General features: G+C 43.3%; 1 protein-coding gene across 4 annotated transcripts; it reads right to left on the reverse strand.

The window, feature by feature from the left end:
* Positions 1–307: 307 nt before the first annotated feature.
* LOC107396468 (zinc finger protein 665) lies at positions 308–24212 on the reverse strand. 4 transcript variants are annotated; one of them, XM_054734359.2, is made up of 4 exons: positions 23092–24013; positions 22894–22960; positions 8570–8696; positions 308–8496 (listed from the first exon to the last, which is right to left on the reverse strand). In XM_054734359.2, the coding sequence occupies exon 4, from the start codon at positions 8437–8439 to the stop codon at positions 6523–6525; it is 1917 nt and encodes a 638-aa protein (XP_054590334.2). In that variant the 5' UTR covers positions 8440–8496; positions 8570–8696; positions 22894–22960; positions 23092–24013; the 3' UTR covers positions 308–6522. The 4 variants fall into 4 exon arrangements, with proteins under 4 accessions (XP_054590334.2, XP_070404620.1, XP_070404619.1 ...); XM_070548520.1 differs by lacking the exons at positions 308–8496; positions 8570–8696 and adding exons at positions 16440–20233; positions 20362–22364 and having other exon boundaries at positions 23092–24212; XM_070548519.1 differs by having other exon boundaries at positions 308–8696; positions 23116–24013.
* Between the last annotated feature and the right edge of the window lie 2559 nt (positions 24213–26771).

Genomic DNA, 26771 nt, shown 5'->3' on the forward strand with positions numbered 1-26771 from the left:
TCCTCTCGATGTGGAGGAGCAGCGGGTCTACTCCGAGCCCCTCCCGAATGACCGAGCTTCTCACCCTATCGCTAAGGGAGAGCCCAGCCACTCTTCAGAGAAAACTCATTTCAGCCACTTGTATCCACAATCTCGTTCTTTCGGTCACTACCCAAAGATCATGATCATAGGTGAGGGTAGGAACGTAGATCGATCGGTAAATCGAGAGCTTTGACTTCTGACTCAGCTCTCTCTTTACCACGACAGACCGGTACAACGCCCGCATCACTGAAGATGCAGTTCCAATCCGCCTATCGATCTCACGCTCCAGCTTTCCCTCACTCGTGAACAAGACCCCGAGATACTTAAACTCCTCCACTTGGGGCAGGAACTCATCCCTGAGCAGAAGGCATTTTACCCTTTTCAGAATCAAGACCATGGTCTCAGATTTAGAGGGGATGACTCTCATCCCAGCTGCTTCACAATTGGCTGCGAACCGCTCCAGCGAAAGATCACGTTCTGATGAAGCCAATTGGATCACATTATCCAAGTGGTGCTCGCTGCAGAACCACAAAGGCGGAGTTGCACCAGAAGGTGGAGCTGCACCAGAGTAAGCCCCGCCCATTCCATCAGAGTCAGTCCAATTCCTTCCAGTTGTCAGACTTGATAGCATTCTGGAATCAAAGAGGGTGTTATAGCTAATATCATCTAAAATGCAAGATTGAGGACTGAGTTGAGAAGTTAATTGAACAGTTTTTGTAAAAGTTCCATATAATTAAAAATCTAACTTTTGGAACTTTTGACCATGTTATATTGTCATTTCCTCATAAGAAACACACCAAAGCCATTTTTGGCCTCATTCATGCATTTTCCTCCCATCTCAGCTTCAATTTGGTCTCCTCCCCCAAAGCGGGTCTGGTCTTGGTTCTCAAATCTGGATATTCTGTGAATTTTCTGACAAATTAGTTCTGAAATGACTTCTACTGAGACACCAGTGGAAAAACCATACATCCCATCTACAAAGACACACTGGAGAGCACAATTACATGTAACACCACCTGCTTTTTATTAGATGTAGTGGTGAAGTGGTTAAAGAGTCAGATTCACATATAGGTTTGCGCAGGTTCGCCTCCCAGTAGCGGAAGTACATAGATAGTTTAAAACCCTTTTTCTTCTGTTCTACCTACACTTGCCAGTACTATGTTTACAACCATTTATTGGTACACCGTTTAAACTATAATGACTAATGTTTTTTTTATTTGTTTATTTAGCCAGTGTGAGTCCATTTGTGAGCAGAGTTTCAACTAAAATGCTGTTTAGGAACAACCAAATTCAAAGAACTTTTGCAGAAAATAAACATTTCAACTAAAATATAAACAAATTAAATGTTTCACCTGGCTAAATAGATTGCTGCCGACCCCACCGAGAATCGAACCAGCATCAGCAGAGGGGAAAGCAAAACTTAAGTGGGACAATCTTACCACTGCACTACCAGAACCCATTCAATAGTTGCAAATGCTGTTGTACGCCCCTTTTGTTGGGAGTGGTTGTGGGCAGATATTCGCTGTAAGAAACCTTTTCATTTCGAGATATATTCAGGCTTTGTCATGTAGCAAGTTATATTTATCTTGCTTAATTGGAGCATAGAACACAGCATTAACAATTGTAAACTACTAACAGCCATAATTCATGTGGGTCAGGTTAGTTTGCGATAAAGCTGAAAAACAAAAATGGAAGAAGTCAGTGGGCTAGGCTGAGTTTGCGTGAATGGGCGGGGCTGACTCTGGTACAGCTCCCCCTTATGGTGCAACTCCAACTTTGTAGTTCTGCAGCGAGCACCCTCTCACATCATCTGCAAAAAGCAGAGACCTGATCCTCAGGTCACCAAAACGGATGCCCTCCACACCTTGGCTGCGCCTAGGATCCTGTCCATAAAGGTTATGAACAGAATCAGTGACAAAGGGCAGCCTTGGTGGAGTCCAACTCGCACTGGGAACAAGCCCGACTTACTGCCGGCAATGCGGACCAAGCTCTGACACCGGTCATACAGGGATCTAACAGCCCGTATCAGAGGGCCTGGTACCCAATACTCCAGGAGTACCCCCCACAGGGCCCCCAGAGGGACGCGGTCAAACGCCTTCTCCAAATACACAAACACATGTAGACTGGTGGGACAAATTCTCAAGCACCCTCCAGGATCCCCCTAAGGGTATAGAGCTGGTCCAGTGTTCCACGGCCAGGAGGAAAACCACATTGCTCCTCCTGAATCTGAGGTTCAACAATCCGACAGACCGTCCTCTCCAGAACCCCTGAATAGACCTTACCAGGAAGGCTCAGGAGTGTGATCCCCCTGTAGTCGGAACACCCTGCGGTCCCCCTTTTTAAATAGGAGAATCACCACCCCGGTTTGCCAGACCAGTGGGAATTCCCCCGATGTCAGAGCCTTAAGGAACTTGCAAGCTAGTTCAAATTCAAAACAGATGACTTAGTGAACAACTGATTCAAAACAGTGAACAAAGAGGTAATAAAACACACCCTTCATTTTCAACCTTTTCTTCCCCAATAACAAACGTTTACTAACTGATGTGACACCAAAACTAATTTGCCTTTCATTTCATTTAAGAGATCTCAGATTAGAAGCACGTTTCATTCAAAAGTGCCCTTAACTATCAAAATTATTTTTTATTTGTGCTCATTCATTAAAATGTTCCAATCACATCTCAGAACCAATGCTTTTTAAGAGAAATAAAACATTTAACTCAGAAAATGGTTTAACTATGGCTCATTTCAATAGCAGAGGCTTATATGCAAATTTTGATGAGGGTGTTGTAAAACCATTAACACACATTTGTAATATTTCTTTTCAAAAAGGGGTTTTTCCGAATAGGATGAAAGTATTACGGGTAATTCCTATTTACAAAACAGGAGATAAGCATCACTTTACAAATTATAGACCAGTGTCAATACTTTCACAATTTTTCTAAAAATTAGAAAAACTATTTGTTAAAAGATTTGATAATTTCGTTGATCAATATGAGTTGCTGACTGAAAGCCAGTATGGCTTCAGGAATAATAGGTCAACAGTCTAGGCACTGATTGATCTTATTGAGGATGTAACAGAATGCATTGATAAAAAGAAGTATGCAATAGGGCTGTTTTTCGATCTGAAGAAAGCATTCAATACAGTTAACCATGACATATTGATAAGAAAAATGGAAAAATATGGTTTCAGGGGTATAGTATTGGACTGGATAAAAAGTTTTTTTTATCAAATAGGCAACAATTTGTGCAAATAAATCAACATAAATCAAAGAGAGATACAATGTGGGGTACCTCAAGGATCAGTATTAGGGCCTAAACTATTCATAATGAACATAAATGACAATTGTAGGGTTTCACAAGTATTGAAGTTTGTATTGTTTGCAGATGACACGAATGTTTTTTGCTCGGGTGTAGAATTGCAACAGGTCCTGGATGTGGTCACACAGGAAATAAATACATTTTTTAAATGGTTTGATGTAAATAAACTGTCACTAAATTTAGATAAAACAAAATTTATGTTATTTGGAAATGAAAGCAGATACAATGAAGTAGACATAGTAATTAATAATGTAAATATCGAAAGAGTATATGAGATTAAATTTCTTGGAGTGGTTATAGACAGCAGAATCTGTTGGAAGCCATATATCAAATATGTAGGGGGAAGCTTGCACCTGGCATTGCTATAATGGGGAAAACTAAGTATATTTTTAATCAGAAAGCACTTTATATATTATACAATACGTGCTACTGCCATATTCGAGTTATTGTGTAGAGGTCTGGGGAAATACGTACAAAAGTAATTTACAAACAATAACGACAATGCAGAAAAAGGCTATCAGATTAATAACAAATGCAGGATATTGGGATCACACAAATGAACTTTTTATTAAAACACGGACAATGAAGTTCCAGGACTTGGTTAATTACAAAACAACACAAATAGTATATAAAGTAAGAAATAATTTAATACCTGATAAAATACAGAAACTGTTCACAGAGAGAAGGAGAATACAACTTGAGGGAGGGATACTAAATTTAAAGATGCATAATGTTAGAACAACATTAAAAAGTATGTGTATCACAATAATAGGGGTTAAATTATGGAACAGTTTAGAAGAAGAAATTAAAGTAAGTACAAATATAAACTAGTGGCTGAGCCAGAAAGCCAGGCTCTCAATTTACCGGTTGATCTACGTCCCAATCCTCACCTATGGTCATGAGCTTTGGGTAACGACCGAAAGAACGAGATTGCGGATAAAAGCGGCCGAAATGAGTTTCCTCCGTAGGGTGGCCGGGCTCAGCCTCAGAGATAGGGTGAGGAGCTTGGACATTCGGGAGGGACTCGGAGTAGAACCGCTGCTCCTCCGGATCGAAAGGAGCCAGTTGAGGTGGTTTGGGCATCTGGTCAGGATGCCTCCTGGACGCCTCCCTGGGGAGGTATTTCGGGCATGTCCTGCCGGCAGGAGGCCCCCAGGTCGTCCCAGGACACGTTGGAGAGGTTACATCTCCAATCTTGTCCGGGACCACCTTGGGGTCCTGCTGGAGGAGCTGGTGGAGAAGGCCAGGGAGAGGACAGTCTGGAGCTCCCAAGTTGGGATGCTGCCCCCGCGCAGTGGCACAGTGGTTAGAGCTGTTGCCTTGCAGCGAGAAGGTCCTGGGTTCACTTCCCAGCCTGGGATCTTTCTCCTTGGAGTTTGCATGTTCTCCCTGGGCATGCGTGGGTTCTCTCCGGGTACTCCGGCTTCCTCCCACAGTCCAAAAACATGACTGTTAGGTTAATTGGTCTGTCTAAATTGTCCTTAGGTGTGAGTGTGTGCATGATTGTTTGTCCTGTGTGTCTCTGTGTGTCGCTTGTTTATTTAAGGTTTCTCTATAGGAGCGTCCAACAGAGAGTGTGAGGGACCACAGATCCACCCCCCAAAGATGCGCAGGAGACGGGGGGAGCTCCAAGTCCCAGAGATCCAGGCGCTGTCCCAGAACACAGGAACCCCAAGGAGACTGCAACCAGGAAGGCCCCCGCCCCCCTCAAGAGGCACAGAGGATCGCCCCGGGTGGCCACAACCAGCAGCCGGCAGAGTTCCGGGAGACATCAGCGGCAAGCCCACAGGCCCGCCCGCAGCCTCCCACCCCCTAGCCGGCCGAGCCCGGGACCCAGCGACCCGGGACCCAGGGACGATCACCCCCGCCGGGGACCCAGCAGAGCCCAGGGACCCAGACCCCACCAGGCAGCCACCGGGATCTATCAGGCAGATGCCAAAATCTTAAACCCCCAGACCCGGTTGCCACGAACACTCAGGCAGACCAAGGCACAACCCCTCACACCAGGTGTGGCAGGGGGAGGGGGGACAAAGATCTATATCATCAAGAGAAGTTCCAGGAGAGGGGAGGAGTCAAAGGCCCCACCTGACATATACAGTCATACACAAACACAGTCGCACACTCCCTCCCTCATGCTCACACATGCACATACAACCCAAGACTTACAAAAATGCACGCCAGACACCCACTCATGCTCCCCATACACACCCTATTCACTCTGGTCCCGGTACTGCTGCACATTGGGTACAACCATCACCGGCAACCAGAGTTTGACCCTTTCTGCTGGGGTGCTGATGAGCAGGCTCACCCGCCCAACGCTGAGCACAGCAACCCACCACCCCAGACCCCAACCAGACGGCCAGATCTCCCTCCTAGCCTCCAGCCCCAGGAAGCCTAGTGACAACAGAGGTGGCTAAGACCCCTAGTCTCCCTCCGCCTGCTCCAATATAGTGTTGTGTGATCATGAGGTGTATTCCATGGCTGTGGTGAGTGGGCAGTGCGGGCATCATCCGACCTATGCCAGCTGATGCCACCGCACCACCCCACTTACACCCTCAGCCATCAGTGTCTAAGTGCGGTTTAAAATTGGAAGTGGGCACCGGCACTCGGGAGGAGGCTGAAATATCCCCCTGCCAAATGCTGTTGAATGTGCTCACTCCCAAGGCCCTAAGTGTGTGTTTGTGTGGAATGTCGTCAGTGGAAGTGTATAAGGTGCAAATAAAATTGGGGGGCAGGTTGCCACAGGAATGCGGAAATGGGGTCCATACCCGCACTCCCTGACTTGCCCACCCCCCAAGGTCCTATGTGTATGTTTGTGTGATGATGTGAGGGAGCAGGAGGTATAGTAATACTAAGTATAAGTAAAGATTGATATGTATAAAAGGGGTAGGGACATAAAAGTTTCGACTTCAGCCCACTCCTTTTCAGACAGAGAGGAAGAAAAAAAAAGAATGATGATTTCATATATTTTTTCTGTTATTTTTTTATTATGTATGTTGTCTTTGTTTGAGATAAAAAACTAAACTTAACTAAACTAAACTAAATAGAAAGTGAACATTTAATCATTTGCTGCAACAGGAAAGCTAACATTAATTCATTCAGAAACCAAACCTGGCACCACTGACTAAACAAAGCTAAACGTTAAAGATGTGAAAATTAAAATGACAGCAGGAATCATTGGAGTTAACGGGATTCTTTGAGTCCTGTGTGGACTCTCATGTGTGATTCTAAATTAGCCTTTCGGGAAAATCTTTGTCCACAGACCTCACAAGCATAAGGTTTCTGTCCTGTGTGGACTCTCATGTGTGATTCTAAATGAGCCTTTCGGGAAAATCTTTGTCCACAGACCTCACAAGCATAAGGTTTCTGTCCTGTGTGGAGTTTCATGTGACTGTTTAAACTTGACTTTTGGGTAAACCTTTGTCCACAGACCTCACAGGCAAAAGGCTTCTCGCCTGTGTGGACTCCCATGTGAATGTTTAAACTTGACTTCACACTAAATCTTTGGCCACAGAGCTCACAAGAAAATGGCTTCTGTCCTGTGTGAGCTCTCATGTGTATAGTTAAACTTGACTTTACACTAAATCTTTGGCCACAGAGCTCACAAGCAAAAGGCTTCTCTCTTTTGTGGATTCTAATGTGTTTGTTTACATTCCCCTTTTGAGTAAATCTTTTTCCACATAGCTCACAAGCAAAAGGCTTCTGTCCTGTGTGGACTCTCATGTGTCTGTCTAAACTGAACTTTACTCTAAATCTTTTTCCACAGAGCTCACAAGCAAAAGGCTTCTGTCCTGTGTGGACTCTCATGTGTGTGACTAAATGTTCCTTTTGGGAAAATCGTTGTTGACAGAGCTCACAAGCAAACGGCTTCTGTCCTGTGTGGACTCTCATGTGAATGTTTAAATTTGACTTTACACTAAATCTTTGATCACAGAGCTCACAAGCAAACGGCTTCTGTCCTGTGTGGACTCCCATGTGAATATTTAAATTTGACTTTACACTAAATCTTTGTTCACAGAGCTCACAAGCAAATGGCTTCTGTCCTGTGTGGACTCTCATGTGAATGGTTAAACTTGACTTTACACTAAATCTTTGTTCACAGAGCTCACAAGCAAAAGGCTTCTGTCGTGTGTGGACTCTCATGTGAATGGTTAAACTTGACTTTACACTAAATCTTTGGCCACAGAGCTCACAAGCAAAAGGCTTCTGTTGTGTGTGGACTCTCATGTGAATGGCTAAATTTGACTTTACACTAAATCTTTGGCCACAGACCTCACAAGCAAAAGGCTTCTGTCCTGTGTGGACTCTCATGTGAATGGTTAAATTTGACTTTACACTAAATCTTTGGCCACAGAGCTCACAAGCAAATGGCTTCTGTCCTGTGTGAGCTCTCATGTGTATAGTTAAACTTGACTTTCCACTAAATCTTTGGCCACAGAGCTCACAAGGAAAAGGCTTCTCTCCTGTGTGGCTTCTAATGTGTATGTTTAAATTTCCCTTTTGGGTAAATCTTTTTCCACACAGCTCACAAGCAAAAGGCCTCTGTCCTGTGTGGACTCTCATGTGTATGTCTAAACTGAACTTTACTCTAAATCTTTTTCCACAAAGCTCACAAGCAAAAGGCCTCTGTCCTGTGTGGACTCTCATGTGTATGTCTAAACTGAACTTTACTCTAAATCTTTTTCCACAGAGCTCACAAGCAAAAGGCTTCTGTCCAGTATTTTGCTTCACTCTAACACGTTTCTTATCAATACAACAGCTTGAAGGCCTAACTTCTGAGTGATTAATTCCTGTCATGTGTTTGTGGAGAGACCACTCATGGCGAAATTCTTTACTACAATCTGGGCAGTGAAAAGATTTGCCAGCCTTAACATGTGATTTAGAAGACCTGCTCTCCTTCCAGTCGTTACAATCTTTAGTTTTAGGCTCACAGTCTGACATGAGTTTCAGCGTACATTCAGAATTGTTGCCATCTTGGTCATCTTCATTATTGCTGACTTCAGTCTCTGAAGAGTTGGAATCATCTTCATAAAGATTTAGATATGGATTGCTGGTACTTTCTGCTCCTCCACAGTCCTCTCTACCACTTACTGCTGTCATTGGGACAGTGGTGCTGCTGGTTGGAAGATCTCTGTCGTTAGGTTGGTGCTGATCAAACTGTAACAACAAAACTTATCTTCCTCCTTCCTTAAACTGACAGACTACAGAGAATGAAATGTTGGTGGCATACGTTTTAATCTCATTAAACTGCTCCTCCTATTCCTTGGTCATGTTGAGGGGCTCCAGGTCCTTCTGGTTCAAAGGAGACCTCAGTTCTTCAGAAGCTGCTTTTCAAATCAGCACCAACTGCTGAACATCTAAAGACAACACAGACACAAAAATATTAAAGTTGCAGGATTAAATATGTAATGTCCAGAATGGGTCATTTTTCATCTACAGTTTGTCCTCTTCAGTATACGGCAATCTACAGACATATTCTGCCTCTGGTGCCCTCAAATTTTCCAAACTGCAAGAAAGGTTCTGCAGCATTGTTGACACTGAGATTAACGCAGTGTTTTGCTTCACCAAGGGCTTTCTGCCAAGCTGCTGCTTATCTAGACTTTTCCTCAAAGAATAAAGAATGAACTTTATAAATAATGAAATGTTAAAATAATGATGAAATGAACCATATGGTTAAATAGAACACTTAAAAAATCATATAATGAATGGACAAGCTGTTTAATAATGTTTTGATTAATCTGTGCCTAAATCAATGAGTTGAAATGAATATTATTACATTGAAATACAGTATTTACTGTATATGTTATGATCAGTAATGTTCGATATGACAAGGTAATCATGATCTACACTCACACACACACGTATCTTCCAGACACAAAACAGACACAACATACAGTTAAATGTCATGTCACATAGAGATTTCTTATCCACAAATCAGAGAATCTTCTATCTGGAGGAGTGTTCTGAGGTTTGTTTGGTAAAACCTGCTGAACATGGCACGTTGTGATTTGCCAGAAAATCATAACATAGGAATTAATAAAACTAAGGTCTCTCGTCTCTCGTCTCGTCTTCCTCCGCTTATCCGGGTCCGGGTCGCGGGGGCAGCATCCCAACTAGGGAGCTCCAGGCCGTCCTCTCCCCGGCCTTGTCCACCAGCTCCTCCGGCAGGACCCCAAGGCGTTCCCGGACCAGATTGGATATGTAACTTCTCCAACGTGTCCTGGGTCGACCCGGGGGCCTTCTGCCGGCAGGACATGCCCGAAACACCTCCCCAGGGAGGCGTCCAGGAGGCATCCTGACCAGATGCCCAAACCACCTCAACTGGCTCCTTTCGATCCGGAGGAGCAGCGGTTCTACTCCGAGTCCCTCCCGAATGTCCGAGCTCCTCACCCTATCTCTAAGGCTGAGCCCGGCCACCCTACGGAGGAAACTCATTTCGGCCGCTTGTATCCGCGATCTCGTTCTTTCGGTCATTACCCAAAGCTCATGACCATAGGTGAGGATTGGGACGTAGATCGACCGGTAAATCGAGAGCCTGGCTTTCTGGCTCAGCTCCCTCTTCCCCACGACAGATCGGCTCAGCGTCCGCATCACTGCAGACGCCGAACCAATCCGCCTGTCGATCTCCCGATCCCTCCTACCCTCACTCGTGAACAAGACCCCGAGATACTTAAACTCCTCCACTTGAGGTAGGACCTCTCCCCCGACCCGGAGGTGGCAAGCCACCCTTTTCCGGTCGAGAACCATGGTCTCAGATTTGGAGGTGCTGATCCTCATCCCAGCCGCTTCACATTCGGCCACGAACCTACCCAGCAAGAGCTGAAGGTCAGAGCTGGATGAAGCTAGGAGGACCACATCATCCGCAAAAAGCAGAGACGAGATTCTCCTGCCACCAAACTCGACACACTCCACACCACGGCTGCGTCTAGAAATTCTGTCCATAAAAGTGATGAACAGAAACGGTGACAAAGGGCAGCCCTGGCGGAGTCCAACCCTCACTGGGAACAGGTCCGACTTACTACCGGCTATGCGGACCAAACTCACGCTCCTCTGGTAAAGGGACTGAATGGCCCTTAACAGAAAGCCACCCACCCCATACTCCTGGAGCGTCCCCCACAGGGTGCCCCTGGGGACACGGTCATAAGCCTTCTCCAAATCCACAAAGCACATGTGGATTGGTTGGGCAAACTCCCATGCCCCCTCCATCACCCTTGCAAGGGTATAGAGCTGGTCCACAGTTCCACGGCCAGGACGAAAACCACATTGCTCCTCCTCTATCTGAGATTCAACTATCGATCGGACCCTCTTCTCCAGTACCTTGGAGTAGACCTTTCCAGGGAGGCTGAGGAGTGTGATCCCCCTATAGTTGGAACACACCCTCAGGTCACCCTTCTTAAAGATGGGGACCACCACCCCGGTCTGCCACTCCCTAGGAACTGCCCCCGATGACCACGCAATGTTGTAGAGACGTGTCAACCATGACAGTCCTACAACATCCATAGCCTTGAGATACCCAGGACGAACCTCATCCGCCCCCGGGGCTCCGCCGCTGTGTAGTTGTTTGACTACCTCAGCAACTTCTGCCCCCGAGATCGGACAGTCCATCCCCAGGCCTCCCAGCTCTGGTTCCTCCTCGGAATGCGCATTGGTGGGATTGAGGAGCTCCTCAAAGTATTCCTTCCACCGTCCGACTATAGCCTCAGTTGATGTCAGCAGCTCCCCATCCCCACTGTAAACAGTGTGAGCGAGTTGCTGCCTTCCTCTCCTGAGGCGCCGGACAGTTTGCCAGAACCTCTTTGGAGCCGATCGATAGTCTTTCTCCATGGCCTCACCAAACTCCTCCCACGCCCGAAACTAAGGTCACTTCCCAAAATAAGTCAGTTTTTTGAGCAGAACTTCGGAGTGGCCAATCCGGAGGAAACTCTTTGAACCATCAAAACATTTGACGAGCCATCAAAGCCTACCTGCAAAGCTAACAGCTTCGACTCCATAAGAGTCCATCCTCAGACTATATATATATATATATATATATTTATTATATATATATTATATATATATTATATATATATATATATATATTTATTTATTTATTTATTAGTGGTGTGCATCTCTACCTGCCTCGCGATTTGATCCGATTCCGATTATCTGCCTAACGATTCGATTTGAGTCTGAAATGCATCACGACTCTTCACACAAAAAATTTCATTACTGAATAAAAGCAGTAGAATAGTTTTCAATTTCTTTTTGATTTCAAAGTCCCTGAAAAACAGAACATTCATCTATTCACTATAGTGAGCAATATTTTTTAAAGTGTGCTGCCTATAATTACTTAAATAATTTAAGAAATGTTTTCGGTAGAGCAGCTATGAGATAGAATATTACTGAACTTAAAAATAGTTAAAAAATACTGTGTTAAGTGATTCTTTCACGTCCAGGATCCCAAAACCGAAATTAGCCCAGACATCTGATTTAAATGTAGCGGGTACATCTTTGATTACTGGTAATGTTGGCCCTGTATCTCTGTCCGCCTTGTCTGTTTTACATTGGCACTATAGGGCAACGCAGTGCGCATGTCATTGCAACTCTGCCCCCAGAAGTAATTATAAAACCTCAAAACTTAATTGTCCTCGCATAGACATAGACCAGGGGTCGGCAACCTGTTCCCATCAAAGAGCCGTTTTTATCCGTTTCCCACAGTAAAGAAAACACCGCAGCAGCCGCGGCGTTGTGGGCGGGGCCTACCCTCAGACAGCAGAGAGCTGCTCACAGCAGGTGACAGCAGCCAGTACCGGTCGCTCGTGTACGTCAAAGTTATCTTTCATAAGACGATAATCAATAAAATGATTTATATAAAGTGGATCCAGAAGTTGTAGCCCATCTCTGCTACCATATTTTGGTTGGTGGTTTTACTGAGCAGGTGCCACTTTTGTCATACGTTTCTTTTTAAAACATGTTTAGACTGTTCAGAATACAAATCCAGGCTCTGTCACGTTTGATTGTTGTAATTAAACTTTGTAGGTGGGGAAGGTCAGAAAAAGATCCGATCAATTTTTTTTTTCCCTCATTTACAGTGACGGAGACAACGGTGTTAATCTGGCTCTGGTGTTAATCAAGTTTAATTATATCTCTTTGCAACAATTTTCACAAGAAAACAAAACAGTTAAAAGCAGGTCATGTGTTGACTGGATAGTTCCCGTATTTGACCGTTTATTTTGACGGAGAAAGAATAGAAAGAATTACCCCGACGCAAGCAGACGAACTGACACTTTATTCGTTTCGCACATCGCAGATGTAGCTAAATCACTCAAGAAATGATTCCCATCTGAACATCTGAGCTGGACATTGCTCAGCACAGCTCACTGTCAGCGTGTACTACATAAGGTCCACAGCGAGCTGAAGATGTGGAGAGGGGCTTGGAGCACGTCGCAGAACCAGAGCGCCTGTAGGAAGATTCCTCCAACTGAAGCGAGACTTGTCACTTAGAAAATGTTCCCTGACTATGAAACTTTGGCTGAATAGTGCTTGTTCCTTTCTCCAATGTGGCGACACATCTAGGAGCTGTCTGAGGAGAATCCCAGAATCTCACATCCTCGTCAACTCAGACAGCACCGATATGATTACGCACAAGCGTGACCTGTCAACCCGGTCTCACAGTAAGACCGGGTTGGAACCGTTCAGGTTTACGCAGACAATCTTTACATTTAGAATTGGCATACAGATGTAAAATTAATGCAGTAAAATATAAAGCATTTTATTTAAATATCCATTCATTATTTTACAAGCACAGAGAGCCGCATCAGATGGATGGAAGAGCCGCATGCGGCTCCAGAGCCGCGGGTTGCCGACCCCCGACATAGACATAGGGAGAAAATCTCATTATGTCACGTTGCTGCATCGATGCGGAATCATGCACGGCTGAATCGCGATGCATCTTAGAATCTATCAATTTTCCCACCTCTAATATATATATATATATATATATATATATATAAATGTACACACAAAAATTTATACATACATACGTGTACATATATACATACACACATATATATACATAAACATACATACACACACACACACACACATATATATATATATATATATACATACATACACACACACATGTACATACATACACACACACACACACATATATATATATACATATATATATATATGTACATATACATATATATATATATATATATATATATATACATATGCATATATATACATTAATACAAACATTTACACTTATACATACATATACTTACACATATATACACAATACATATATACATATGCGTATACATACACATATGTATACATGTACACATATACATACATATACATATACATATATACCAGGAGTAGGGAAACCTGGTCCTCGAGGGCCGGTATCCTGCATGTCTTTGCTCCAACACTTCTGATTCAGTGGTTGGTTCACCTGTTCTGCAGTTCATCAGGCTCTACAGAAGCTTGTTAATCACCTGCTGATTGAAATCAGGTGTGATAATGCAGGGCTGAAACTAAAATATGCTGGATAGCAGCCCTTGATGGACCAGGGTTCCCCACCCCTGATATATACATACATATACATATTGTAGCTTCACTGAATGGCCTGATCCTTGACTCATGAGCCAACCCGATTTTGTTCAAATTAAAGCACTCTACTTTGTGTTTAATTCATTAATTTAAACCGGAAGTTGTCCTTTTATTTTTCTTACCCCGGTTAAACGGGAAGGGAAGCTTGTCAGTGACACCAGCTCCCATAAACAACACCAACCAGCCTACACCCAAAGCGTTTGCTTCAAATTACATTCCAATTCCTAAAAGTAAGTGAATGTGTGTTACTTGTGTGTTTATTCGTTTATTCGTCACCTTGTCTGTATACGGTGTGTCACTACTGAGTCAGAGAAACTTGTTTTTGTCTCTTCACGTTAGCACAAAGCTAATCTCTAGACAGTCCGATTAACTGTTAAATAGTACTTTTCTGGCAACTACCCGGAATCTTCCAAGCCTTCGGAACAACCAGACTGTGGTCTGAAGAGTGATTGTGCTCAAACCCGCGCGCATTTAAATCCGCTTAGCTAGTGACTAGCACAGCCTGCCATCGTCCGAACGCCACAATATTGGTAGCGTCTGCGTCTGAAACACGCAAAATATACGCTAAAACCTGGCCTAAGACAACAAGAACCAGTGCACAGGTCTGTTGCAGTCGAAGAGGTTGTCCCATTGGATGTAAACTAACCTATTAAGTCCTGATTCTGCTCAAATCTAGGCCTTGCCGACAAGCTGTAGAATTCGCCATGCTGGAGATAGGATCTGATACGTCAGAACCAAGCGGGATTTCCGCCGCAGACACGCTGTGTCGCCATTAAAATCCCTTTGGGTAAACATTTTGGCTCTTACAACCACCGTGTTTTTAGCCAAAAACCAGAGCTCAGCTGATAAAGCTAAGTTCTCCTGTGGATCTGATTAAAGGGAGTGACGCAACCGTGCCTCTCCCCAGTAATCACGTTCCTTTAGTCCAGTGCTGCCATCTACTGGCGGGTTTTTCACCCGGCTCAAAAAAGCTCAAAGCTTTTCTTTCTGTCTAATTTCTTATTCCTCAAAACAAGGTTTCTAGTGCATCATCACAATGTCATACCAGCAGAACTATCTGGTTTCTTTCCTCATTGGAATGGCAGAGGAAAGGAAAGCTGACATGCAGCGGCAGTGTTCCACTCCGAACCAGAAATTCCAAAAAAAGAAAGAAACTGTCTCGTCTCTGAGTAACACGCTGGATGTAATTGATCAAGATCCTGATGTTGTACAAGAATTCAATCTTTTTGCTGTTGATCTGCTTCCAGAACAAATTCAGCAAACAGAGGATCATCCTTTTGATTCTCACCTTCAGGAAACAGAACCACCTGTTCCTGCCACACTGGAGACTGACACATCCACAACGGACGAAATTCTGGTCCACCCTGGCGTTGAGTCTGCCAAAATGTTCTTGGGACACCTAGTGCTCCAGGAGAAAGCTGGTAAATCTCTGGTGTCAGTCAAACTGACCCAGAATCTATCCTGCAACGCACTTCTAGACACAGGTTCTGATTTTACACAGATAACTCGAGCGATGTTCGACCGCATCTGCATTTCTTGTGGAGCGGGGGTCAGACTCCCAGAACTTGTTCCATGTTCTGTACTGTCAAGACTTTCTCTCATGACTTAATCATGTCTTCTAGGTCTGCCCTCCACTTCTCGATCGGTCCCATGACTCTGACACACCTCGTGTACATCTCCGAGCATGCAAGGATGCCCTTCACCCTTGGCATGGACTTTCTGAGGTGCACTGATGCCTTCATTGATGTGGTAGGGGGAAACTCTGGTCAGGGGTCAGGGGTTGAAGAACCTCTTCCTATCGTTCTGCCTCCTGACCTCCACTGTCTCACGGTTGGTAACTCTGAGCAGGGGGAAACAACATGTTCACCACCTAGCCCTGAACCTTTGCCACCACAGATTCAGCTTTCATCAGAGTCACATTCTGTTGATTTCTCTAACAATGATCAAGTCATGGACCTAGCTGATGCTCCTACCACTGTAGTCGAGCGAGACAAACAACAACTTATGTTAAAATATTCTGATTGCAGTAATCTTTCTCTTTCCACCATGTGGGCAGGTAAACACCTTTCCAGTTGCATCGTTGGCCAGAAACTCATCTTTGAGACTCGACTTCCGCCAGTGAACTTCCTTAACGGTGCTCTCATTCAACAACTTTACAGACCCTCTTGCCACTCAAGGTGAAGATGTGGGCACCCCATGGTCCCTCAAACCCTTGTGGCCCCCAGACGATGTGTCCATCTTTCAACCATCTGATGGGTTTGTGTCTGTTCAACTTGTCTTTTCTATAAATGACCTTGTCAGTCTTCAGATCCAGGACCCTGCTATCAGCAGGATGATCTTGCACCTTTCTGATCCAAAAGCTCATCTACATCCTTCTCTGGAGTTTAACCACGTTCCTGAGCTGCATGCTCTTTTTTGTGTTCGTGTCACTCCTCTTTCAGGTGTTGTTGACCACAACGGCGCCGGACTGACCAGGGGATCCAGTACCTCTAAGATCATTGATGTCCACAGTGCCTGTGTTGTCCCTGCAGCAGAACCACTCCTACCTGAGTTGGGAAAGGCACCTGACCCAGGGGAGGCTGACGCTTGTAGCAACGCTCCGCCTTAGACTCCACACCCTGCAGTGGGAACGCCACCTGCCGCAGGGAGAGATGATAGTGGCACTGAGACTGAACACTGACAGCTGAAGCCCAGTACTTTGCGGTGGGAACACCACATACCAAAAGGGGGGCCGACGCCATCACTGACCTTGCTCCACTACAGCTGGTGCTGATGACCTCTAAACCTGAAGTGGGTGACTTCTTCCGGCTCTTGGAGGGTGCAAACGCTTTTCTTCTCCTCTCCTCCATATCTTATCCTAAAGGCCTTTGTCTGTCTGTGTGTGCTGGGTGCACGGCTGCTTCTGCATTTTTTCTGGAAACTGAAATTCACTAAAATGGATCTCGTCAGTTGGTCACTCAATGCGGTTGGTAAAAATTTTTCAACTATGAGAACGGGAGAAGGGGCTCCCGGATGCCCCTCCGGGACAGACCCAGTTGGACACATCATTGACTCCTGGAAACAGTGGAACTTGATTTGTCTATCTCAAATGTCTGTGGAGGACTCTGAAGATGTGTGGATATTTGTGGTGTTGGTGTCGGGTTTTCTGCTGATCGGCATTGGAGGCTACCTGGCATACCGGAAAATTAACAAGGTGTCGAGGAATATTGGCCTGATCCCCGAGCTCAGAGATGGATTGCACCGCGCTGTGAATTCACAGTCTCACATAAATGTCGAGATGAATCGTAAGCTTGGAACTTTGGCCGAGATTCATTCATTAGCACAGAAGATGGATGCCATCAAGGATAGAGTGGACAAATCAGCACGGATTGGGATAGTTTAATGTCCATTATTGGGATTTTGAGAGGTTGAGGACCAACAAATTAAGACAGAGAGGAAATTATCTCTGTCTGCGCACAAACAATTTCTTATTGAAATCTGGTGCCCTTGAGCCTGCAAGGCTACAACCATAACACCCCCCTCAGAAGATATGTGGAATGTGCCGTCGCTATGGCAACTCAACTCTGTCTCCTATCCCAGCCTGGGCGGGACTGCGGGAAGGCCGCTGAAACGTTCCAGGGTCACTGCAACCCTCCAACCATATTGATAATTGGAAAACTTTTTGGGGAAAACTGGTCTGATGCGGAGAGACGGCATCCATCCCTCTTTGGATGGAGCAGCTCTTCTTTCTAGGAATATGGCCAGTTTTATTCGTCCTCCATGACTACCCAGGGTCCAGACCAGGAAGCAGAGTCGTAGTTTAACCCACCCCTCTGCAGCTTCTGTACTGTTACCCACCCACTACCCCATAGAGACAGTGTCCTGCCCACAGCCAAAATCACACAGATTAAATATCAGGCTTAATAAAGCAAATCATGGAAATCTCATAAATATTAGAACAAATCCAACTGAGCAGAAAACTAGAAAAATTAAATGTGGGTTGTTGAACATTAGATCCATTTTTTCTAAGACTTTGTTAGTTAATGAGTTGATTTGTGATAATCAGATCTCTTTGCTCTCTCTCACAGAATCCTGGCTGCAGCAAGAGGACTATGTTAGCTTAAACGAGTCGACTCCTTCAAATTATTTAAATCATCATATTGCTCAAAGTACAGGGTGAGGAAGAGGAGTAGCAACCATTTTTCATTCGGATGTATTAATCAGTCCATTACCAATTAATAGCTACAGTTCGTTCGAACATATTCTTAGTTTTCCTAATCCAGATTGCAAAACTGTAAAACCACTCTTGTTTGTAGTTTTATATCATCCACCAGGCCCTTACTCTGAGTTTTTGGATCAGATCTCTGATTTTTTATCTGATTTAGTGCTAAATACTGATAAGGTCATTGTAGTGGGGGATTTCAACATTCATGTGGACATCGAAAATGATTGCCTCAATGTAGCCTTTAGTAATATCTTAGACTCAATTGGTTTTACTCAAAGAATACATAGCTCCACCCACTCCTGCCATCATACATTGGACCTTGTGCTGACTTATGGCATAGAGTGTGAGGAAATAACGAACTTTCCACATAATCCAGTCCTCTCGGACCACTTTCTGATAACCTTTGAGTTTTTTATAACTGAGTTCTCGAGACATGACAGTAAATTTCACTATAGTCGGTCTCTATCTGACAACGCAGTTGCATCTTTTAAATCAACTGTTCCATCTTTACTGTCCTCAGCATCTCAGAGGAACGTAGCAGAGGGCAATATTTTCATTTCTAGCCCCTCACAAATTGATGCCTTAGTTTATCATGTTAATTCCTCTTTACGTGTGGCATTAGATGATGTTGCCCCTTTAAAAAAGAAGGTAATTAGGGACAGGAAGTTGGCTCCCTGGTTTAATTCTCATTTACGAGCCTTAAAACAAAACTCTAGGAAATTGGAGAGAACATGGCGCTCTACGCACCATGAGGAGGCCTACCTATCCTGGAAAAATAGTCTTGTGCTTTATAAAAATAAGCTTCAACAAACTAGAACTGCTTATTTTTAGCATTAACTGAGGAGAATAAGCATAATCCTGAATTTATTTTCAGTACAGTTGCTAAACTTACACAGAATCATAGCTCTGAGCCATCTATTCCCTTAGCCCTCAGCACCAATGACTTCATGGGATTTTTTACAAGTAAAATTATTCTATTAGAAACTAAATCTTTAGCATCCTCCCTAATGTGATTTCTTCTTCCTCAGTAAGTGAGGCAGCATGCCAGTCACGTACGTTGACATTTATCAGCTTGTAAAAGTTCGTAATTAGCATGACATCACGGGTCTGTTGTATCCTCACAGAACAAGGCTATCCCAGCATGCTTTGCGCGCCGGCTCTGGATTTTCAACAGGAAGAGAAAATGGGGAAAGCTACGAAGTTATAAACGTAAGTTTGTTAAAAACTAGCCGTAGAAACCTAAAAAGCGGTTCTGGTTATAGACATTTTTTGTTTGTATGTTTTAGTTTTTTAAATTACATTTTAGGCAGAAATCAGCCAGAACGAGTTTGTTTCGTAGGTCCCAGTTATTCCCGAGTGTGTGTGTGTGTGTGTGTGTGTGTGTGTGTGTGTGTGTGTGTGTGTGTGTGTGTGTGTGTGTGTGTGTGTGTGTGTGTGTGTGTGTGTGTGTGTGTGTGTGTGTGTGGCGAATTAAACTTGTCATTTGTTTTAGGGACAACAGAGCGTTTTTATTAAGCTTAGAGGTGAAGAGTGAAGCTGTTTACGAGTACAGTAGTTCTTCTGTGTTCTGCTGTGCGAGAGGTCTTCTACTGCCATCATGTTAATGTTATTTAGCTGTTTGATATTTGAACACATTTATTAAAACAAATACTAACTGATAACTCTTTCTGGTCATTGATTTTATCACCAGTTTTATTAGATGTTTTTGAACATGTTACATGAACAGAAAATGAAAAGATGGTAAGGAGGCAAGATTATTTATAATAGGTTACACTTATTTACAGATCAAAACCAGTATGGACCGGTTATGTACGGTTAAAGCAGGATTAACCTGAGTGACTCTTCCTGGATCCTTTATTTAAACTGACTGAGCAGGAAGTCTTTAACAGTGCAGCTGGATCTGCTGCAGGAGGATCCAGACGTGGATGGAAGGCTGGAGCAGACCCGTGGCTGGACGTTTCTGGTCAGAGGAACATCATACAGGACGGTCTGCAGAGAGAGCTTTGGGACGCTTCCTCTCACTGTCCACTCCATCGTCCATCTACAGGGACTGCTGGGCTGGCTCAGACGACGGCTGTTACATCTCTAAGACGTATTCAGAAATATGAAATGAGGAGATGGTTTATGGATCCACTGGTATAACAATTGTGACTCTTCAGCAAATAAAACCACAGTGTTGTTTTTAAATAGAGGTTCCTACATGAATGACTTGCCTGTTAACAGTAGTGGTGGTTTGCTGGTACCTCCTGCAGGACAGAGCACCGCTGACCTCCTCCACACACATCTTCCTCACGCTCATCCTGCAGACCCACAACTTCACCAGCACAGAGGCAGATGTGCAGCACAGTGCATGCTGACCTGTAATAGATTAAATAAGAGTTTGTTTGTTTTTTTTATGGAAAAATGTAAAACAAACATAAAACCTGCAGTACACTGATTCTGTTCAGTTTAAAGAAAAGCAGCAGGGAAAACTACGGAGAATTTACATTTTTAAGACAGATCTAATCATTATTAGGCTTAAGTTGAATAAACAAATGCACATTGAAAACACTTCAGTGCTATTTTATTAAAAAGACTGTTTTTTAAAACGTTTTATCCTCAATTGATGCTAAATAAGAAGTTCTAAGGTCCAATTTACATTAGAAAACATCCCGCTGCATTCAACATTTATAATGCATTTGGTTTATATTAATTACCTACATGATAATACTCTGTAGAAATGTGTTGTGTACATTTAACAAGTTCATTCTGTAGCTTAAAACATACATGAAACCATCTAAAGTTAACATGTAAGTCCTGAAAGCTTCTAGAACAAACAAAGTTACTTTACCTGAAAACGGTTGTGAACAAACGCTGCTGATGGACGTGAAGCTGCTACAGCTCCTTAATATTCCTGCTCCATTTTCGCTAGCTTTAGCATTTTTCCTCTGCGTGTAGCTGCCGCCACAGCTGGGACTGGACCTACGGGCCACCGTAGAGGTGAAGGCCAGACTGTCCGAATTCGGAGCCGCTGGGTTCTGGTCTTAGGACCCGTACTCATAAGCATCCTGCCCGTGGATTCGGACACACCCAGGATCCTCTGGAGGTTTCTTCCTGTTAAAAAGGAGTTTTCCTCTCCACTGTCGCTGCATGCTTGCTTAGTATGAGGATTGCTGTAAAGACTCTGATACTAGTCAGTGACTCGATGCAACCTGCTGGGTTCCTTATATAGAGCTCCGGACCCCACGTGACTCTCAGTTAGTGGACGCCATTTTGGCATGCAAAAAAGGTAAACAAACACGGATGTAACCATGAACATGAATGGGATCCGCTTGGATTTTACTTCGTCTGAGTTTACTTCACACTTTAAAACAGAAGAAATCGTTTCATTTAGTCAGAAATTAAATAGACTAAACATCTCCGACCCTTACCGTGCCCCTGGGATACTTTTTAAAAACGCCAGAAGCTGTCGGAGCGGACTTCTTACCGGCACAACACCGGACCTGGCCGGGGGATCCCCTTGGGATTTACCCGGAGGAGCTGGGGAGAAGGTCTGGGACTCTCGACTCTACTGCCCGCTCCGACGCCAGAAGCTGTCGGAGCGGACTTCTTACTGGACCTGGCCGGGGAACCCCTTGGAATTTACCCGGAGGAGCTGGCTCCGGCGGCTGGGGAGAGGGAAGTCACGCTACTGCCCCCGCAACCCGACTCCGGATACGCGGATGAAAATGGATGGATGGACGGACAAATAACAGATTTACACGTAAGAAGTCTCGGTGAGACACATGATAGCAATTCAAAGTGCTTTTTATGTGTGATCTGACAATTGATCAACCATTGCTTAAAAATTAAATACAGCTTAGCCAGTTAATTGCTGTGATCATAAAACACGGAAACGGCAGCACGCAGAACTCACGAGGCAACGTTTTACGTGATGTTTACTTGTTGCTATGAGTAATAAGACAGAAAAAGCCACGCCAAAATAAGTTTAGGAAGCCCACTAAGAATTGTAATAAAAGCATTTAAAATAAATACCATACACAGTTGAGGAAATGTTGGTTTAAGTACCTGATATGAAGCAGTCGCAGTATAAGCTTTACTCTCGGGATCCCACAGTTTCATTTTAGCCCGGTCACTAGCGCGTTTTATTACAATGATCCAATGTTTGCGGCGCTCCGGATCTTGGGGAATCCTGTAGATGGCTCATTCCTTATGTCGTCCGCGTCTGTTCTGCATCCTGGGGCACAACAGGAATCTACCATATTTCCCGTCTGATTGAGTTTTCTGACAATAACAAATAGTCCAGCTGCTGGCTTCTGCCTGCCAATATGGCGCCATTTCGATTTGAACTGTTGCATGCCGGGAGAAGTGACGTCAACTCCCGGAGCTCTATAGGAAACTTTTTACTGATTGGCTTAATGAACTGACCTGTATTAGAATGTTTACTGTGTGAAGGTCCTTGAGACGACTCGTGTCGTGATTTGGCGCTTTATAAATAAACTTGAATTGAAGTGAATTTAATTAAAACTAAGTTTTAGGGTGCTTAGCATTGTGTGAGCCAGCAAAATGTTCCCACAATGTAAGAATGTCCACATGCTACAGGTTAAAGTCCAAATGTGACCACCTTAACATATAAACACACACACACACACACACACACACACACACACACACACACACACACACACACACACACACACACACACACACACACACACACACACACACACACACACACACACACACACACACACACACACCAGTACCTGTGTCCATGCTGATGGATGATCCTGAAGTGGTAGCAGGTTCTCTTTAGCCGTGTTTAGCTAACAGCTGCAATAGAAACAAAGCAGGAGAGCTGATTAAGATGCTGCTTCAGAACAACGCAGGAGATTAAAGATCCAACGCTTTGGTTCTGATCAGCTGAGGACAGATCCAGTCTGGAAAAGAGGACCTTTGCTCACCAGAGTTCACGGAGTAGAGCTAACCTCTTTTTCCTCCAGAGTCACATTCAGATTCGGGGCTTTTCCGTCGGAGAGTGTGAGCAGGATGGATGAGAGAGCGAGCAGCGATCCTGCATCATGACCAACTCAGATGAGCGAGTCTGATAGAGGGAACCTCTTCAATCTGATGAAAGCAGCAAAACGAGCGCGTTTCTCAGAGAGACACCAGGACAACAACGAGCTAGCTCTGCTAGCAGCTCCTTCTTCTGGGGTTTAAATGGCAGTTGGTACACAACGAATGGTGCATTACCGCCATCAACTAGTGTGGAGTGTGGTCTGGAATAGCGCTCAAAAACACACACACACATATATATATACACACACACAAACACACACATCCATCAAATTCTCCCAAACACCCGTATCTCCTTCAAAAACTGAAATAAAACCTGAAAACAGTCACTTTTGGAATTACGTCTCAATAAATCAATAAGGTCGAGTGTCACTTTCATCCGACTAAGAATTTGAATCATTTTCCTCCTTTCTGACTGATATTTCTGACATTGTAACATAACATGACCTATAGTTTCTTCTTCTCCACAATAATCGCATTTCCCTGTGTTATGTTTCCCTATTATGAATAATGTATTGTTTAATCCAGTATGTCCAAACCTCAGTCTAGAAATGATCACCTCCTCTCTCCTACTCCGTCCAGTGTTTCTCATGTCACCTACCCTTCTTTGAATCTTATACAGCCACCTTCCCCTCCTTTCCTCCTCCCATTGTTTTTGCCATTTTTTCAACATCTCTTGCCTTATAATGCTCTTCACCTCTTTTCGACAAGATGGAATATCCAACTGAACCGATGTACTTATTGTGGCTTCCTTAGCTACAGTACCTTATCGACTTCTTCATTCCCTCTGATTCCATAATGAGCTGGAATCCATAAAAAACGTATTGTAAGTCCCATCATGTGTATTCTATAAAGTGTCTGCTGAATCTCTATGAGTATGTCAGGTCTGCTTTCTGAATGGCTGCACCGTAAACTGGTCAATGAAGAGCTGGAGTCTGAACAAATAACTGAGAATAATGGTCTGTGTTCTTCCACCCATTGAACAGCTAACAGTATTGCGAGCATTTCTCCTGTGTATACTGACAATCCATCACTCACCCTTTTTTAACTGTAACATGAAACTCAGGAACAATAAAAGCTATAACAATACGATCCGCAGTATCTTTAGATGCATCTGTATATATATTTACAAAGTTATAATAGTGATCGATATAATCCTGTGCTGTATGTGAGTTTAGTATGAATGACTCATCCGTATTCTTTCTCTCTAACAATGATAAATCAACAGATGCCTCAGGAAGAATCCATGGCGGAATAGCAGGTAATGGAACTCTTCGACTGATTTTAAACAGATCTAATTTAAGTTCTACTGGTTTTTTGATCATCATCCATCCAAAACTTTTCGTATCCTTCTTTTCTTTCTCCCAGCAAGGTTTCAGTATGTCTTATGTTGGATGATCGTCCTTCTGACCCCGAAGATTTGCCCAATAATTTTAAGCCATTTGTTCCCTTCTGATTTCTATTGGCATCTCACCCATCTCAACCAAGCTGCTATTGGGGTTGTACTAAATGCTCCTGTACAGAGTCTCAGTGCCTGATTCTGGATAGAATTTAATTTTAAAAGAGTAGTTTTTGCTGCTGAAGTATATGCTACACACCCATAATCTAATACTGATATGATCAATCCAACATATATGGCCTTCATAGACTTCCTGTCCGCACCCCATTCACACCCAACTAAACACCTCATTATATTTAGAACCTTCTTACACTTATCCATTATACTCTGAATATGAACACCCCAAGTCAACCTTTCATCAAACCATACACCCAAGAATATAAATTTACGTACCCTTTCTAACTCTTGACTATATCATTCAAGTTTAAGATCCTCTCTTACTTTTTTCCTTGTAAAGAACATCGTCTTAGTTTTATCCACCGAGAATTTAAAACCCCATCTGTATGACCATTCCACCACCTCGTCTATTGCTTCTTGAAGTTTCTTTACAATAAACTCTACATTTTTCCCTCTATACCATACTGCCCCATCATCTGCAAAAAGTGAAAACCCCATCCCATCTCTTATACCATTGAAAACATCATTTATCATTATAGAAAACAATAATGGGCTCACGATACTACCTTGTGGTGTACCATTTTCCACAGGAAACTTTTCAGACAAAATCTTCCCAATTCTCACTTGAATTTGTCGTCCCGTTAAAAAGTTCTTGATCCACTGAAACATACGCCCATCAACACCCATTTGTTTGATCTTAATTAAAAGGCCTTCTCTCCACAATGTATCATAAGCTTTTCCAATATCAAAAAAGACAGCAACTACACTCTCTTTGTTTATTTGTGCCCTCCTAACTTCATGTTCCAAAAACAAAACAGGATCCATTGTATTCCTTCCTCTTCTAAAACCACTTTGATAGTTAGACAAGTAACCCTTACTTTCAATGTAGTACATTAATCTTTCATTTATCATGCACTCCATTACCTTACAAATATTAGACGTTAACGCTATAGGTGTATAGTTTCCTGGATTGGTATTATCTCTTCCTGGTCTTCCTATGGGTACAACCACTGCTTCCTTCCAGCTTTGTGGCAATATCCCACCCACCCAAACTCTATTATATAGTCCTAATAGAATTTCTTTAGCCGTATCACTAAAATGGTTTATCATAATATAACAGATCTGATCCTTTCCTGGTGCTGATACCTTGGATTTTTGCAAAACTCAATCTAATTCTGTTTTTTTAAATAAAATATTTAACAAGTTATCATCATCCTTGCTCTGTTCCAACAACTCTACATTTTCCAGAAATGTACGTTCTCTGCCTCTCTGACCTTCTACACTAACATTATCTAAACTATGAATTTTAACAAATGCCCTAGCTAACAAATTAGCCTTCTCTTCGTCTGTTACTGCTAGTACGTCACCATCTTTTAATATCGGATAACCATACTCTTTTCTTATGCCATTCATTCTTCTAACCATCGACCAAACATTTTGTAATTTTGTCCCCCTCTCCACTGAATTACAAAAGCCCCTCCAATACTCCTTCTTTGCATTTTTAACAGTTCTTCTTACCTCAGCCTGTAATCGTTTATATCCCATATAATTAACTAAACTGTGATTCCTCTTTAAAATTTTAAAAGCCTTATTTCGACCCTTAATAATTTCATCACAATCCTTTGTCCACCAGGGTACTACTTCTTTATTCTCATACCTTCCTTCTTCCTTATCGCCTGGTTTGCTGCCTTCAAAACTGCAGTACAAACAGAAAAATTCAATGCATCAACAGCATCATTCATATCTATTTTTTCCATTTCCTGGTCACAAATAACTTTAAATTTTTCCCAATCTGCCTTACCAAAACACCAATTTTATACATTCCCTGTATCACATTGTTCTACATTCACCTCAAGTTCAGTCATTATGGGATAATGGTCACTACCAATAGTTGCGTCTTTAATCGCCCGCCACAAACAAAAACCCGCTAATGAATCCGACACTAAAATTGCTGATTCTGTACCAGCTCTAATATTTAATCTTGTACCACTTCCATCATTCAAACATACATAATTTTTTGTTTCCATCAGTTCCTCAATAACTTCCCCATTC

This window comes from Nothobranchius furzeri, chromosome 2 (genome assembly GCF_043380555.1).
Source record: "Nothobranchius furzeri strain GRZ-AD chromosome 2, NfurGRZ-RIMD1, whole genome shotgun sequence".
NCBI lineage: Eukaryota > Metazoa > Chordata > Actinopteri > Cyprinodontiformes > Nothobranchiidae > Nothobranchius > Nothobranchius furzeri.

Bases quoted from the DNA above. Each gene is read 5' to 3' on its own strand.
- LOC107396468 (XM_070548519.1), bottom strand. From the start codon at position 8,439: ATGACAGCAGTAAGTGGTAGAGAGGACTGTGGAGGAGCAGAAAGTACC.